Genomic DNA, 16,939 nt, shown 5'->3' with positions numbered 1-16,939 from the left:
CAGCGGGGGCGCCAGGGCTGGAGGAGGGACCGCCCACCTCGGGGATTTGAATTCACGACAGTGCTCCCCACCGGGGAGCAGAAGGTCATTGCCCTGAGGGTAAAAGGACATGCTGTTCCATCATCTGATTGTTCACAGAAGCCAGGATTTTGGAATTTTCTATAAAATCTACTCATTTTTTAAAAGTTTATTTAAAAAAATTTGAATGTTTATTTTGAGAGAGAGAGAGAGCGTGTGTGTGCACAGTGGGGGAGGGGTAGAGAGAGAGAGAGAGACAGAAGGTTCTGTGCTGTCAGCTTGAACACAAGCTTGAACTTTTGAACCGTGAGGTCATGACCTGAGCTGAAATCAAGAGTCAGATGCTTAACTGACTGAGCCACCCAGGCGCGCCCCCCCAAACCTGTTTCCTTTTTTCTTTCTTTCCTTCCTCCCTCCCTCTCTCTCTCTTTCGCTTTCTTTCTTCTTTCTTTCTTTCTTTCTTTCTTTCTTTCTTTCTTTCTTTCTTTTTTCTTTTTTCTTTCTTTCTTTTTACTTTTTTCCACTACGGCTACTAGAAAATTCTACATTCTACATTCTACATTACATTTCCACCGGCCAGAGTTGACTCGACCATGACTCTGAATGACAAGATGCCTTCTCATCCCGCCCACGGCCAGCCTGCAGGGAACAGCTGCAGGGAACAGCCCGTCAAGTCCCCACAAGATGTGATGCCCTCACCTCAGGGTAGAAGGAAAGAAACCCTAAGAGGGAAAGCCTGAGTTCAGGGAAGAGTAGAAATGGTAGCATGTCCGAAGAGCATGCTGGGTCTGGGGTCCTGTGTCGGGAGCAAATCACAAGAAGAGGTCATTGTCCCGACTTTCAGAGCACTGTCGCGAATTCAAATCCAACTATGGGCCAATCCCACTGAGTCCTCATGGTCTGGGCCACCTTCCCCAGCACAGGTTACTGGCTGGTCCTGCTGAGGAAGCAGCGGGAGAAAGACCTTGGGAAGGGAGACGAGGTCACAGAGAGGAAGTGGCCGAGGCATGAGACTCGCCCATCCGCCTGCTGGGTCCTTGGGAGTTTGCTCTGTGGGGAAGAGGGTGTCGAGCTTTGGGCAATGACATCCCACTCTTGATGGCCCCCGCCGTGTCGAATGCAGTTCTCAGTGCCAAAATGAGCACAAAATTTATCATCCAAACCAGGACACTCTGGGGAGTGGAAGCGTCCACTAGAAATTACTTACGGAAATTAACTGACCTTCAGCGGACATCAACGATCCTGCCCCGGGCAAAGCTTTATGACTTCACCAGAACGTCGTCTCTATGCTCCTATCTTCAGACGTTCCTCTTTCCTCCTCAGACAACCAGGGACCACCTGCAGTGTTTTCCTCCCTGCTTTTCTGACCCCGATGGGACTCCCCTCCTGTGTCTCTGGGGCAACCTCACGGGGAGGTTCTCACAGGGACAGAGTCCGGTAGAAGGGCCACTGAGGTCAAGGGTGCCCTCTCTCCTCCTGGGAGTTAGAGAGACCGAGCCTCCTTCCAAGCTGTCACTGCACATCGTGTATACTGAGCGCCCACCGACACAGCAGGAACACTGGTGTCACTCGAGAGCAGGACGGCTTCAGGCCATTGCCTGAAAAGAGGCCGAGAGAGGAGGCTGGACAGGACGTGGCTGGAGGGACATCAGCTCTGCCGATCTCAGAGAGGTCATGACCTCAGGCGTGGGCGAAACACTGGCACCCCGGGACACACAGCCACCTGCACCCGTTGCTGTGGCATCTCTGCCTTTTCAGATCCTTCCCAGGTTTGATGCTTCAAGTGCGGTGAGAATTGACTCATTACTAACACACGAGCTCACCTAAGGAACCTCACCCGAGATGCGCAAATTATCGGCGCATTAATTTTAAGCACGTAAACCGGTTAGGGTTATTTTGGTTAGCAGTGCAAGAACCAGTGAGGTAAGTCGATCAAAATTTAAGCGTATATTTTTGTAGATGGACATTTACATCCATAAAATGTATACGATAAGCATACAGCGCTTTGTCACGGAGCGCAGCGCTAGGAATGGAGACGGGAAAAGACAAGGACCAGAATCGGAAAGTACTGTCCGGATTCTCTGTCTCTCCTCTGTGTTCCCCTCTGTTTCCTACATTTTAGTGCATCTCTGTGGAAGGGCTTCTGATGCTCTGACCCTCCCACCACTCCTGGGACAACTTACTACAAACCCAGCCACCTGAAGAAACCAATGTTCCTTCAGTGACAGCTCCCATCTCCCAGGAAGGGGTGATCCTTCTAGCTCCAGACCGACGCTCACTCATGGTACCAATGGACTGTGGCCAGGAGGACAGGGTGGTGTTGTTTGAAAATGCTGCTTAGTATTTACCCAAAGGAGCTGAAACCGTGTCCACAGTAAGGTCTGTGCGTGGATGTTTATATAAGCAGCTCTGTTCACGGGTTTGCAAACTTGGAAGCAACCAAGATATCCTTCCGTAGGTTAAACTGTGTGCATCCAGACTGTGGAATGTTGCTCAGCGCTAAGAAGAAATGAGCGACCAAGCCGTGAAAACACAGGGAGGACATTTACGTGCGTATCACTTTGTAAAAGAAGCCAGTCTGGGAAGGCTCCGTGGGGTGTGATTCCAATTCTATGACTTCCTGGAAAAAGCAGAACAATGGAGGCAGGGAAAGGATCAGTGGTCTCCAGAGGCTGAGGGGTGACTAGGCAAACACAGAGGACTCCGGAGGGTTTGTAGGGGGATAAACTTCCTCTGCGTGACGTTGTAACAGCGGATACGTGTGTATAAATTTGCCCGAACCCTAGAACAGCACCAAGAGTGAGCCCCGGTGTAACCTATGGAATTGGGGGATAATGATGTGTCACGATGTGTCACAGCAGTTTGGTGGTAACTAACGTGCTCGCTGAAGAGGGATGTTTGCAACGGGGGAGGCCATGCACGTGTGGGGGCAGCGGGTGTATGGGAACCCTCCGTATCTTCCTCTCAATCCCGCTGGGAACCTAAAACTGTTCTTGAAAAAATAATAAAGTCCTAGGGGCGCCTGGGTGGCTCAGTTGGTTAAACATCCGACTTCAGCTCAGGTCATGATCTCACGGCTCTCGGGTTCCAGCCCCACGTCGGGCTCTGTGCTGACAGCTCAGAGCCTGGAGCCTGCTTCGGATGCTGTGTCTCCCTCTCTCTCGGCCCGATTAATAATGAATATTAATTAATAGTTGTTAATAATAATATTAATATTAAAATATTAATAATGATAAGTATTTTACAAATAATTAAAAAGTCCTAAAACACACACACACAATGACGGCTGCAATGGACAGGCTGGGTATAGTTTACAAACCAAAAGGCTCAGAAGACTGTCAAAAATAAAAGATTATTAATTTACACTAACTATGGAATTGCCAGTGGGCCAGGTTGCACGTCTCCCGATTACCGCCAAGTTCTAGAGGCTTCCGAGGAAGCCAAAGTCACGTCAGAGAGTGTGTTGGTGAGCTCTGAAGCAATGCAGTTGAGTTTGTAAAAACCGTTTATGTCCGTGGGAGCCGGAATCAGCCGAGGGCCGTAAATGAGACACCCAAAGGTGTTCCCGGCTTAACACAAGCCGTATTTGTTTCTTAGCAGCAGAGACCCGATGAGGTGCATATGCCACCGGGCCATTTGGGTGTCCGGGCCCCTCCACGCTCTGGCTCTGCCCTCCCCACGTCGTCAGGGTCTCCAACCGCCAACCGGCAGACAGAGAGAGACGGCCCCGGGGAAGCGAGCTGTGTCAACTGCCCCGGTGGGAAGGCGTCCCGTCCGTTCTGAGAACCGGCCACGTGCTGCATCGCGACGGAAGGGACAGCTGGGAGCCCCAGTTGCTTGGAGAAGCCGGGACCAAGAGGTGGCAGGTCCCAGCGGGGACTCACTGACCGCAGCCGATTTGCAGCTGCTGCCTGAGGGTGATTTCAGGGCGTGGCTCCCCACTACTGGGGACTCTGCCCCCGCTGGCTGCGCAGGCTGGGTGTAGGTGTGGGTGCCGTGATCGGGACCCTCTGTCGAGGGTGGGACAGGCAGGGCCACAAGAGTGGCCCTTGGGGAACGAGGCATATGGCAGCTTGCGAGCCCTAAGTCACCTCCCCAGGGGACGATAGTCCACTGAAGGCACAGTGGCGGGAGAGTGGCCCGCCTGCCCGAGTGCCCAGAGGGTTGCCCACAGTGTCTCCTACTAAGACAGATCTGGGAGCCCTGTTTGCTGGCGAGGCCCCGGACCCTGTCAGGCTGCAAGGGGGTGCTGATTGTCACAGACTTGTAACTGCTGCCTCAGGGTGATTTTCAGGGCCGGGGACCCCTCTATGCTGGAGACTGTGCAGGTGGTACGGTCGGTCCCCAGCCCCAGGGGCCCGGAGGGCCCCGTCTGCCCCAGGCCAGATGAGGGGGCGCGCACGGGGCATGTGTGGGCCAGGAAGTGCCCCGGCAAGGGCCCTGACAAGGGTCAGGAGGGGTCGGGTCTCAGGAGGGTCTCTTGCAGAAGAAGGTGTGAGCCAGCTCACAACCCCTGACCTGTGCAGGCACTATTCCCCCCGAAGGCAGAGCTCGAGGGGAGCAGACTGCTTTGCCGGGGCCGGGCTGGGGGCGCTGGCCGCTGTGTCCTGTGATAAGAGGCACCCGGGAGAGACTAGCCGCGTGTCCCGGAGGACACAGCAGAGTCTAAGCGCGGGCACTCACTGTCACACGCGAATCTCCTCGGGCCCTGACTCGCTATTTCATCCGTGCCCGCTGTGGACATCGAGGTGGCCTCCTCCCCAACGGTTCCAACAGGCCAGCGTCAGCTCCACATTCTCTCCTTCGGTGACACCACTTAGGCTCCTGCCAGCTCTTGCTTCCGGGTGGGATCCACCCCGTCTCTTCCAAGTGCTGTTACTTTGATCTGACGGGTTCTCAGGGGACTTGGCCGGCATGGAAACAGACGAAATTCTAATGCAGAAATTAAGGGAGATTCAGAGTTCCAGTTGTGAAATTCCAACCCTTTCTGCTCTACGTTGGATACAACGGCTTTTCGGTGCAGGCAGCTCTAGGTTTCCAGCTCCTCTGGGGTGACGGGAACAGGGTACTGGTCTGTGGGGGAAATCGGGAAGACCTCATCTGATAAAGGGAGCTGAGCAAATGAAGGCAAGTCTCTTTGAGTCACAGGGTCGGTCCCCAAATGTGTGATAAGGCCTTTTCTTCTCTGCTCCCGAACCAGGTTGTCCCCTGTCCCCACCCTAGGGAAGAGGCAGGAGGGTAGGGCTCTAGAAGGCACGGGATCCTAAGTGCTGGCGGGGTCTCTGCTGCCCCAAAGGCCGTCGCTGACGCACCTGCTTCCCCGGGGCAGAAAAAAAAGCACCTCACACAGGAGCCAACGGTCGAGACGTTTAGACGGTGAGATCGACTTTATTAGGCGGCGTAAATGCAGGCACATTACAGGTGCTCAGAGTCTAAAGCTCGAGTTTTAGAATCAAGTGTTGATTCTCTCCTTACCAGCCTCGCGCGTCGCCTCAGACTTGCAGGTGCCAGCGTGTGAGAGGCTAAAATGAGAGGCACCATGTGACTGGCGTGAGGCACGGCCCCGGGCCTCTCCCTCCTTCTGGTCGCAGCCGCACAGCCAGCGCGTCCCCTGGGACCCGTTAGGACGCGTGTGTGCGCGCAGCGGCTCGATAGGCCGCAACCTCTCTGGCTGGTCACCAGAGCCGTGTTCTTCCAGGCGTTCAGGGGGTGCAACATGGTTCCCAGGTGCCACGCTGCTCAGCTGCTGAAAGGACGTGATGCCACCGAGGAGCAGGAGGGCGGCGAGGTGCAATGAATCGTCGTGGTCGTCCGAAGCGTGAGAAGAAGAGTTTAAAAGGTTCTAAGCTTTCCCCCCAAGTTCCATGCAACCGTCCTGCGCTCTTCACGTTCTTTGCAGGCACAGAGATGGGGCCGGGCAACAGCCCGTGCTGCAAAGAGCGCCGGGCTGGGCGAGGGGAGGCAGGACAGGCCCCAGCCGGGGCAGGGGGGGCCGCTGTGCGGGCAAGGGGACGAGGGCCCGTCTCCCCCGGCGGAGGGCCTGCAACACCCGGTAACTCCGGGCGACCACGGGCGCGCTTGGCTCTGGAGCAAGGCGTAGGCAGAGTTCAGACTCTTCCTGGGGGCAGAGCGGGGCTGTGGGTACAGCCTGCGGCTGGGGGGCTCAGGCCGGGCCGATCAGGGCCCAGGAGAAGTAAGGGCGTTTGGGGCCTGTGGGTCAAGCATCAAGTAGGCCGGACTGCTGTTCTGCAGAAAGAAGAAGCATGTACAGTGAGAAGGGGGCATGTCCAGAAGGAAGGCTTCATGCAAGCTCTAAGAGGCTCAGCGAGAAGACTGGGTCCCCGGAGAGGAAAGAGAGGTCGCCGCCTTGCTCGGCCCCGTCGGCCCTTACCCGGCCCCACGGCGCTCTTTCACCCGAGCAGGCCTGCATATCTACCCTGCTCACAAAGCGGAGCTTCGGACCCCAGGGGCGGCGCCTGCATTTTTCTGGCTTCCTCCTTCCCTCCCCCAAAGACGCCCGCAGCTCGGGGCTGGTCTGCCGGCTGTCTGAGAAGACTCTGTCTCCCGGGCGCTGCCAGAGAGCCCCCTACCCCAGCCCGGTTCCCAAGGGGTCACCTCAAATAAGGGCGTCACACGGGTAGAAGGAGGAGGGACAGGCTCCCACAGTTTAAAGTCAGGGTGCGAGGGCTGGGGTCGTCTGGGACAATGACCCCTGAGTTCAGAGTCAGGACCCGGCACTTTCGTTGTGCTCTATCATTTCCAAGCAATTTTTATGATTCTGGAAAGTTGCTTATCCTCTCTGACCCTCACTCTCTTCGTGTCTGATCTAAGGGTGTTGATCCAACCGTTTTCAAAACCTCTCTTGCTCTCACATCAATAGGTAGACGGTTTGGGATTTATCAATAATCAGTATCGTTATTGTTTCTATTTACGGCTGGATAGGCCTCACTCGTGTCCCTGGAAGAAAGCGTAAAGTGGGGGAGCGGCGTGGCAGCCGGGGTCTCACCCCCAGAGGGAGCCCCCCCGTCCTCCCCTCCCGCCACGCTGGCCCATCCACCCAGGACTGACCTCCACAGACCACAGCCACGTCCTCTCTGTGGTTACAGTTGTGGTAGCCCCAGGACCTGTGTGGGCACTGCTCCAGGGACGGCTCCTTCCCCGAGCAGTTGACGTCGTCCAGCCAGATGCGGCCGACCCCGGGGCCGAACCTTCTCCGGACTTTGACAGGTGGAGACAGGGGCTGCCCGCAGCCCAGCTGCCTGCACACCACCCGGTCTGCTTCTTGTCCCCAGCCGTCGTCGCAGACAGAGCCCCACTCGCCCTTGTGCAGCACCTCCAGCCTCCCCTCACAGTGGCTGCGTCCTCCTACCAGCTTCAAGCCAAAGGGATCTGCAGGTGCAGGAGGAACAGGGGGGTGGGCGGGAGGCAGGGAGGATGATGGGTAAGCTCCTCTGAGCCGGCACTCAGATCCCATCGGCACCTGAGACTCTCCACCCGGCTTCCAAGGTACATCCCTTTCTCTGGACCTGACCTTGCCCCGGGAAAGGAAAGCCCCGGTCCCTTTCCTCCACCAGGATTTCCCACCTCCCCATCTAGTTTATTAAAATGTGACGTTAGTAGGGGCACCTGGGTGGCTCAGTCGGTTAAGCCTCCGACTTTGCCTCAAATCACGGTCTCAAGGTTCGTGGGTTTGAGCCCCGCGTCGGGCTCGCTGCGGTCAGGGCAGAGCCTGCTTCCGATCTTCCGTCCCCCGCTTTCGCTCTGTCTCTCTCTCAAAAATCCGCATTTTTTATTTTTATTTTTATTTATTTATTTATTTATTTTTAATTTTTTTTCCAACATTTATTTATTTTTGGGACAGAGAGAGACAGAGCATGAACGGGGGAGGGGCAGAGAGAGAGGGAGACACAGAATTGGAAACAGGCTCCAGGCTTTGAGCCATCAGCCCAGAGCCTGACGCGGGGCTCGAACTCCCGGACCGCGAGATCGTGACCTGGCTGAAGTCGGACGCTTAACCGACTGCGCCACCCAGGCGCCCCGAAAAAAATCCGCATTTTTTAAAAACGTGAAAAAATCTAACGTTACTAAATGACTTTCCACTAGTTTTTAAAAAATTGAAGAGCTCAACAATACCTGGAATGGTGTGCCTGTTCCTACTAAACAGAATTCAATATAATAATAGTTCATATGAATATAGTGTTTAAGATGGCTTAAAGCACCTCCGTATACGAGGGCACATATTATTGTCCCCATTTTAACTTTTTTAATGTTTTATTTATTTTTGAGAGAGAGACAGAGACAGAGACAGAGCATGAACAGGGGAGGAGCAGAGAGAGCGGGAGACGCAGAATTTGACCGTTCCAGGCCCCAGGCCGTCAGCACAGACCTGAACACGGGGCTCCAGTTCAAGAACCGTGAGATCGTAACCTGAGCCGAAGCTGGACGCTTAACCGACTGAGCCACCCAGACTCTCCAATTGTCTCCATTTGAAAAACAAGAGAATTGATGGGCAGCACAGCTAAGTAACTTTGTCACCGTCATCTGATGGATGACGGGTTCTCCGTGAGCCTTGGTGAAAGCGAATCTGATTGACCTAAATTCATGACTGAACCTGCCTCTGGACTCATAGGCATTACCTTCACATTCGACCCACACGTCCTCATTGTGGGTACAGTTGTGTTCCCAAACTTCAGAAAGGCAATCTTGAAGGCTCACTTCTTGTCCTGAGCATGACGCCTTTCTCTGCCAGATGGCCCCTTGGCCCCGGGTCGCTTTGTTGCAGCCTTTCCGGGTCAGGGTGGCCCGTCCACACCCCAGCTGCCGGCACACCACCTTGGCGGCTGCAAAGCTCCAGCCTGCTTGGCACACAGAGCTCCACTCCCCTCGGAACTTCACCTCCACTCGGCCCTGGCAGCGCCCGGGGCCATCGGCCAGCCTCACACTCTCCGGCACTGTGGGGAAGCAAAGAGCAGGTGTCTACTTACCCAACAACACGGTCCTCCCAGAATAGAGCACCACGGACGCATCCCTCTGCTCTTGGCGCTTAGTACGACGCATCTAGAGTGCTCAGCGTTGCCTCGTGGGTGCTTGTGGAAAGGATGGACAAGTGAGTCGATGGAGTGAGTGTCATTTTTCAATTCCAAGTGAGTTAATTATTTCTGTAACGTTTTTAGTTTTTCAAGTTATTTTCACGTTCGTATTCTCATTTGTTCCTCCCAAGAGGCGAGCGGAGGCGTTGCGTAGATTTTTACAAAATAAATGCAAGTCACCTACACATTGTGTCCAAGACCAAAAGCTTTTGGGTTTGTTTTCAGCGTTTATCACCCAAGTATTGTGGGTTAGCGCTCCTGACCCTCCACCTCTCCAAGAAATAGGAACGAGATTCCAGCGTCAGGCAGCCTGAGGGGTTGTGTCCCTGGTTACAGTCTGCAGGGTGACAAAGAGAGGACACAGAGCAACCTAACCCTAACCGCCACCAAACCACAGTCTAATGGGGGGGAAGTGCACATAGAGAGGGGACTGTTAGCGCACAGGAAGCAAGTGTGTGGAGAGGGCGAAGAAGTACGGCAACTATACATACATACACCAGGCTTGTGTGGGTTTCCTAGGAACGGCTCTCGTCCACGCTCCAGATGGTGGACTCCTTGAGAGCTGGAAGAGCATGCATCATACTTTGCTTTTTTTTCTTATGTTTATTTATTTCGGAGACAGAGAGAGACAGAGCATGAATGGGGGAGGGGCAGAGAGCGAGCGCGAGACACAGAATCCGAAGCAGGCTCCAGGCTCTGAGCCATCAGCACAGAGCCCGATGCGGGGCTCGAACCCACAAACCGCGAGATCATGACCTGAGCTGAAGTCAGACACTTAATCAGTTGAGCCACCCAGGCGCCCCTGTACTTTTTTTTTTTTTTAGCACCAAAACCCGGAAACCATACATCGGACTTCACCGGCTCGTTTCTTCCCCATACCTCCCGCCAAGCTCCAGACACAGGTTATACTCTTGATCCGACATTTAGTGGTGGATGGATCTGTGCGTGCTCGTGTGTGTGTGTGTGTGTGTGTGTGTGCGCGCACGCGCACGTGCACAAAGGGGAGAAGCAGCCCTTCACGTGGGCTGAAACTAAGGTGAATGCTGTACCTCAACCAAAGAGCACGGGCAATACTAAGTGAGGGTAGTGTTCACCTGCAGGGCCCACGATCAGGAAGAGGTGAGACACGAAGGGTGAGGAGCCAGTTAGCCACGTGTCGCGTCCACAGTGGGCTCAGACAGGTGAACTGGCCTGAGGGGCTGTGGGACTCACGCTCGCACACGGCTCCCGCATCCTCAACATGGGAGCATCTGATTGCATCTTCCTTCTCACACTGAGACAGGCTTTCTTCGATCCCACTGCATCTGAACAGGTGGATGAAGATTTTTTGGTCCTTTGGTGTCACTGGTCCATACACAGTGCCACTCATGGTCTTCCTGGCCGCTCCACAGCCCAGCTCCCGGCACAGCACGGCCACAGAGTCCATGTTCCAGTAGTCATCACACACGGTGACCCACTCGTCATCCTGCTGCACCTCCACACGACCTTCACAGCGGTGGTCACCTCCCACTAGCCGCACTCTGGACAAAGACCCTGCAAAGGAACGGGAGCCTGGCTGGGCATCCGGAGGAGCCCGGAGAGGATGCAGGCATCTCAGGAAACTTCCATCACTGACAGAGGGTGTTTGGAAAGCTGGGGGATGGGAAAGGAGGGCTCAAAAGGGAAGGGGCGGGGGAGAGGAGCTTCAGGACCTCATCCCTAAGCTCTGATTCTGCTCCCGTTTAATTTACCCTGCCAAGAAACTCCACGGCAAGACACCTACAAACACATGCTCACGTGGCCAGACGGTGGAAGCCCCAGGTCAGAACACAAACGTAGAGGTGTTCCCTGTTGCATTCTTTCTTCTTGACCCTGTCCTTCCCCATGGCCACCAGATGAGGCAGGATGTTTAGATATAATTTGGGCTGAACAACCTGACTCTCTCTCTCTCTCCCAATATCAACGATCTCCCCTACCTTGCTGCTCCCTATGACATCTTCCCATGTCCGAGAACACAGCTCAGAAGAATGCAGAGAGAAGTAGGCAAAGGGCCAAGCCTTTGCACATCTGAGCCTCGGTCATTAGTCCAGAGGGTTCCAGCAGCCGGGGCAGGAGGCAGCCTCCCCAGAGCCTCCAGATAATTTCTGAGGAATCCAGAACCTGTTTCTGCTTCCCGGCTACAACTCTGAGGGTGGAAAAGAATAACTGAAATCCTCTCCCTCTTCCAGTAAGACATAGACATAGAGTGATGGCTGGGGGGAGGACAGAGACGAGCTCATCAGGCAACACACTTTTATTGAGCACATACTATGTTCATGAACTCAAAGAACGGTGACCAACAAGACTGTCCACACTGCTGTCCTCAAGGACATTATATTTAAGACATCTGAGGCAACCCCAGCGGGTCTCCTGCAGCCTCCGAGTGACAACGTGGCACAGAAAAGCTGAGTCAGCCTTGCTTCCACGGGATGGGGCGGTTGACCTAGAGAGGTCTGGGGCACCTGGCGGGACCGCACGTGCCTGCCGGTCTGTGACCAACCAGGATGCGAGCATTGTCGCCTATGACCACGTGGGACACGTGGGCGACTCAGGCACCTGCAGGAATGGAATATGACCTCGGAGGAGCAGATCTCCCACTGCCTCTGCGGCACACAAATCCTCTAGAACCTGCATTCAACCCCAGAAGACACGGCTGAGTGGGAAAGCTCTGAGCTGGCTGACTTCAAAGTGCTTTGGAAGTTGACCTTCGGTTTGCTCATTTGCTTTTGTGTTTCTCCTTTTCCTCCATGTGTCTTTTGAGGGAAGCAATGTGAGGCACGGAGGCTAGAGACAGAGATTTAAATGTAACTACAAAACAACTAAGCAAGGTTTTCATTTTTGCACACCTAAGTTTGCAGCCTACAAGTAAAGATAACCCTAGAGGGGTCACCCAGAAACAGCATTTCATTGCAAGATTAGCGTTTAGACAGGCATTATTGTGTCCTCCGGGATGCTGGCTGCACACATTATCTGATTCTGAATTGTAAAATTCTGGCTCTAAGTGAGTTTTCCTTTCCACAGAAAGGAGGCGTAGAACACCTCCTAAGAGAGAAGACATATGTAAGAAAGAAACAGCGTCAGTGTCCGAGAAACCCAACTGCGAAGAGATCTGAAAGCCAGGGAGAAGGGCTGGGGGACCATCGAGGCAGCTGCGTCCCCGGCAGTGTCCTCGACCTACTGTGTTGGCTGATGGCTCCAGAGCAGAACCCTGGGGTGGAAGGGGAGCGTCCCGGGCCATGGAAAGCTGGAGAGCAGTGGTCCCTGTGCCAGCACCAAGAACAGAAATGCCACCCGAATCCCTCCCAGGTTCTGGAGGTGGGAAGCCATCCACATAAGACTGAGTGGGCAGACTGAGAAACCGGGAAGGAAATCTACCAGGGCTGTATCGAATAGAGCCTCTCTCCATGCCCCAGGAAGCTTCAAATTTTCCATCTCTGGAGCTTGGAGCCCCCCACCCCCCTGCCTCTCAAAGACCTCAAAAAGTCTTACCTAAAATGCCAGGTCCAGTGCAAATGGCTGGGGAGAGAAGAAGGAAGTTGAGTGAGATCATACAGTCCATTTCCAAGGCTTTGTTCGAACAACATGACTGTCTAGAAATTTTTTGCTAGACTTTGTGGGGCAGCTAAAGTGTGGGTACAGAGCCTCCAGACTCGGTCCTGTGGGGACCTTCCCCTGCAAGGACACACGGACAGTGGCTGGGAACCACAAAGACCGGTCTGCCACAGCCCATCATGTTCCCCGAACACGCAACGTTGGCTCTGCCCCAGGGGTGTTGTGCAGCCTCTGGGCTCCACAGGAAGAGGTGTCAGAGGTCCCCGGAATGGGCTCTGGTGCAGAAGGCAGCGACACCACCACGGCAGCTCAGAGCGGGGGAAATGGGAGGGATCGTCTACGTTCACTGGCGCTGCATTGGGACCACAGCCAGCGTACTGTTTCTGTAAAGGGCCAGATCGCAAATAACCTGGGCTTTGTAGCCACACGGTCTCTGTCACCACTACTCAACTTTGTCACTGTAGCGTGAGAGTTGCCATGTGTCCGAACGAGCACAAAGAGCATGGCCATGTCGCAACCAACCTTTGTCCGTAGGCTCTGAGATTCAGACTTCGGTGCACAAAATATCATTCTTCTTTGGATTTTTTTTCCCACCGTTGAAAAATGTAAACACCACCCTTAGCTTGGAGGCTGTTTGCTGGCCCCCGGGGGCTCAACAGGTCGGAAAGCAGCTCTGTATTTGCTTCCCAATCCCCAGCCTTAAGCACCGGCACGTCTTAGGACATCATAGTTTCTTCCCGCAGGACCTCTGGGTGGCCGGGATCCTCCACGCATTGGGCTCCCTTCTAATGCTGCCAAGAGTCCTGAACCCTGGGTCCACCTGTGGTCCCCGAGTGGTCCCCGAGGCCCTAGGCATTCTGCAGTGCAGAACAGTTTTTCCCTCCCCACATCTTGTGGAATGCTTGTGACGGAGCTAATATCTTTGGTTTAGAGCCTTTCAGGCAGACCCAAGAATTTCAGTGGCTTGTTCTGGACTATTTGCCAAGTAGTTTCTTAACAACCCTAAGCCCTTGGCCTTCAGGATGTGGCCGCTTGTCCGCAGCTGTCTAAAACTCCAGATCATATCACACGTAACCCCCCACATCTCCAGTAAAGAGCACGGAGCATGTGTACACGGAGAAGAAACCGAGCGTGTCGACCCTGACATGCAGGTGTGAAAGTGACAGAGCCCAAGAGTGACTTGAAAACTCTGGGGCAGAGTAGACGACTGGGGGGGACCGGACCGGAGAGGCTTCACCAAGGAGGTGGGGCCGAAGGAAAGTCGGGAAGACAGGGTAGGATGCGTGTGATGGGCCGGCCCGCTCTTGGGTGATACAGGAGACACACTGGAGTTTAGGAGAGTGGCCAGCATCCTGCACAGAGCACGTCGATGCCTGGTTGAGAGCCCAGTGCAAGCTCCAGCGATGCACCAGAACATCAAGACAATACAAAGTGGGTAAGATTGGGATGCCTGGTGGCTCAGGCAGCTGGGCGTCCAGCTCATGATTTCAGCTTAGGTCATGATCTCGCGGCTCATGAGTCTGAGCCCTGCATCTGAGTAGAGGCTGCTTGGGATCCCCTCTCTCCCTCTCTCTCTCTCCATCTCTCCCTCTCTCTCTCCAAATGAATAAATAAAACTTAAAAATGGGTGTGATTAGTTAGGGAAGGGACCTCGTAGGCATTGTTGGATGCCCCAAGCTTCTGAATTCGTGAAAAGTCTCCCACAGGCCTCTGGAGAACATAATATTCTCCTCATTCCATAGATGAAAACAAGATTCCAGAGAGAGAGGGTAACTGAACAATTCAGACAGCCAAGAAATCAAAGGACGAGAATTGAAACCCGGGTCCCTTTGACTCCAAGATCCCATTTACTGTGAATGAATCTGGATGATAAGAAACTGGGAAACCCCGCATGAAACACTTTTTGGAGGAAACTGGACAGCGTGGCCTGTGGAAGGTGTTTGCCTGTGGTTCTACTTCCTTTTCTTCCCCCACCTGCCGCTACGCATGGTTCACTTGTCTTTTTCAAAAAAAAAAAGAGTACCTTTGGGGAAATTTACGCAACAGAGGAAATGATAGACTATTGTAAATTTTTCAGGGCGAATAGAAAGTAATAGGAAAAAAAAGAAAACCTCTGGGGATCACAGTGGATTCTAAATTGGGTGTGGACTGAGTGGCTTTGGGTTTAGACCACTGTTGGACACAGAAGGGGCAGGAGAGCAGAAGTCCCTCCTCGAGAGGGAGTGGGACCAGCTGGGCAGGGGGTTCTGGGGGGGTCTGAAGCCTCAGCCAGCAGGGCCCCAGATACTCACCGAGGATTAGGGAGAAGAGTAGCGCCATGAGCCAGGCGACGGGAGAGGCTGAGCTGGAATCCGAGGCTGCGAGGAGGCCCCAGGGCAGCAACGGAGAGTTCTGGGCACAAGTGCACCGCGGGACAGAGGTCCTGTCTGCAGCAAGAGCATTATCAGGTGACCAGAAGCCAATGGGCTCAGGGGGCAGAGCTGGTGGAGCCGGGCTTGCTGAGCTCAGCATATCCCCAGAGGAAGGGAGGTGGCCGGAACTGGCAGGAAGATAGCGAAAACAGAAGGAAACTACAAAACCCCCAAGCTGCCCTGACTTGGTTCTGCTCTAATCTCAGCTCCAACCACCTCTGCTTCAGACCCTTCACTGCGTGACCACGGCAATCAGCTCCCGCGAGGGCAGGCGGGGACCAAGAGTAGGGCCATTTCACCTGCTAAGATCAGGCAACCCTTGACCTCCGTGTGGGGTTCGTGGGGGTGACAGACCAACTTTGATTCCTTTGGCCCAGATGGAAGCACCAGGAGAATAGAGAAGGAGAGTAGAGTGAATCCAGACTTGCCCTTGGAGGCGCCACGATTCAGAGTCAAGGCGTCAATCTCTGCAGCCGAGGCTCCTTTTCCTACAAGCCAGACATTCCGGCACAGAGCAGAGGGCTTAGTACACGGATCTGCTCTTCTCTACCTGTCCTGGTTTATGCCCATCTTCAGAAGCCAAGCAAAAAAGAGGTCATGAAATCAGGTCACTCTTAGGACCAGGATGTGATAGACAGCAGTTGAGTAGCAAGATCCCTGGTCTCCCCAGCCTCCCGCCTTGCTATCGAGCACAGCCGCACGTCCAGAGCCGTTCAACGCTGGACTACGGAGCGCTCAGCTGCGTAGGCCGGCGTCACTCCTGCCGCTGCTTCTCTGAAATGTCCACGTCACTCCGCACAAAGCTTGGCTCCTTTGGGCTTTGCTCTTTAATCCTGTGTTTCGTCGCTTGGTTATCACTGTATCCGGTAAAGAGCTCTGAGTAGCGAGAGAGCCGGATGAGTGTGACGGGCGCGGGAAAGGCACTGATGAGGGACACGGCCTTGCAGCTGCGACAGGGCCTGCGGACAGCTGAGGGAGCAAAGTATACGGCACTTCGGGACCACAGTGGAGGCCATGGTCACTTGCACTTGGGGCTGATCAGGGACTTCGCAGGGGTGATGACTCTTGGGCAGGAGGCGAGGGGCAAGGGGGCCGGAGGACCGGAGCGGGAAAGGCTTTGCTCTGCACGTGCGGACGGAACAGAATCATCTACCTGAGCGACGCAGGCTGGTCTGGAAGGGCCGGGTCTCAGCCCGCGTGGCGGTCGGGCGCCAGGGATACTGGTGTTGAAAGGTACGCGTGGTGGAGGGAGGCTCTATCACAAATGGGTCCGTAAATGCTAATTACTCACACCCTCACTCTCCAAATCTTGAAATGATGCAGTAGCAGACCCAGAATGCAGAAAAGCCTCAAAGCATCAGCTTTCCTGTTGACGACCCTCCGTCAGGTCGCGACCGGGATCCCAGACCCTGTGCATCTACCTTCACCTTTGGGAGGCAGACCTGCCCTACAGAGTTTACGCTTGGAGAAGAAAAGACCTGCTGTGGCCCATGAGCCCACCAACCAGCAAGGAGCTCAGGCTTCCGGGCTCAGAGATATTTCTCCCCCATCATGTGGGACATCGGGTGAAAGAGAAGGGAGGAAAAATAAAGACGAAAGCTTTCCTGCCAACATATTTTACTAGCAGAGTCAGGGACGTGAAGAAAGGAAAGGAAGGCTATCGCCCCAAGGATGCAAAGAGGCGCCCTGTGATGTGATGCATGTGGCACTCGTGCTTTGACTGCCCCGTCAGGCGCCACAGGAAGTGTGGCCCCAGGGAGGCTCCGGTCCAGGGGGAGCCGGCGAGGGCTGTTGAGCAAGGGGAGGGCTACGAGAGGTAACTAATTATAGGGTCTATAAGGCTTTGCTCTT

The 16,939-nt window shown here is 54.5% G+C and overlaps 1 protein-coding gene across 3 annotated transcripts; it reads right to left on the bottom strand.

Moving 5' to 3' along the window:
• Positions 1–5,380: 5,380 nt before the first annotated feature.
• Positions 5,381–15,137, bottom strand: CD5L (CD5 molecule like). Of its 3 annotated transcripts, none has more exons than XM_040452540.1 (6): positions 14,969–15,133; positions 12,615–12,641; positions 10,299–10,640; positions 8,655–8,969; positions 7,087–7,407; positions 5,381–6,264 (listed from the first exon to the last, which is right to left on the bottom strand). In XM_040452540.1, exons 1-6 carry the CDS (start codon positions 14,994–14,996, stop codon positions 6,236–6,238), a joined length of 1,062 nt encoding a protein of 353 aa, XP_040308474.1. In that variant the 5' UTR covers positions 14,997–15,133; the 3' UTR covers positions 5,381–6,235. The 3 variants fall into 3 exon arrangements, with proteins under 3 accessions (XP_040308474.1, XP_040308476.1, XP_040308475.1); XM_040452542.1 differs by having other exon boundaries at positions 10,320–10,640; positions 14,969–15,131; XM_040452541.1 differs by lacking the exon at positions 5,381–6,264 and adding an exon at positions 6,287–6,975 and having other exon boundaries at positions 14,969–15,137.
• Between the last annotated feature and the right edge of the window lie 1,802 nt (positions 15,138–16,939).

Source organism: Herpailurus yagouaroundi, unplaced genomic scaffold (assembly GCF_014898765.1).
Source record: "Herpailurus yagouaroundi ecotype Mexico unplaced genomic scaffold, PumYag 207, whole genome shotgun sequence".
NCBI classification, from domain to species: Eukaryota; Metazoa; Chordata; class Mammalia; order Carnivora; family Felidae; genus Herpailurus; species Herpailurus yagouaroundi.
Note: the sequence above shows the minus strand (reverse complement) of the source record. Positions and strands in the feature narration are given on the sequence as shown.

Coding starts and splice junctions, on each gene's coding strand:
- CD5L (XM_040452541.1), bottom strand. CDS start 14,996: ATGGCGCTACTCTTCTCCCTAATCCTCG. Junction 8,970..10,298: donor TGAGTCCCACAGCCCCTCAG/GCCAGTTCACCT, acceptor GCTTCCCCACAG/TGCCGGAGAGTGTGAGGCTG. Junction 7,408..8,654: donor CGTGTGGGTCGAATGTGAAG/GTAATGCCTATG, acceptor CTGCACCTGCAG/ATCCCTTTGGCTTGAAGCTG.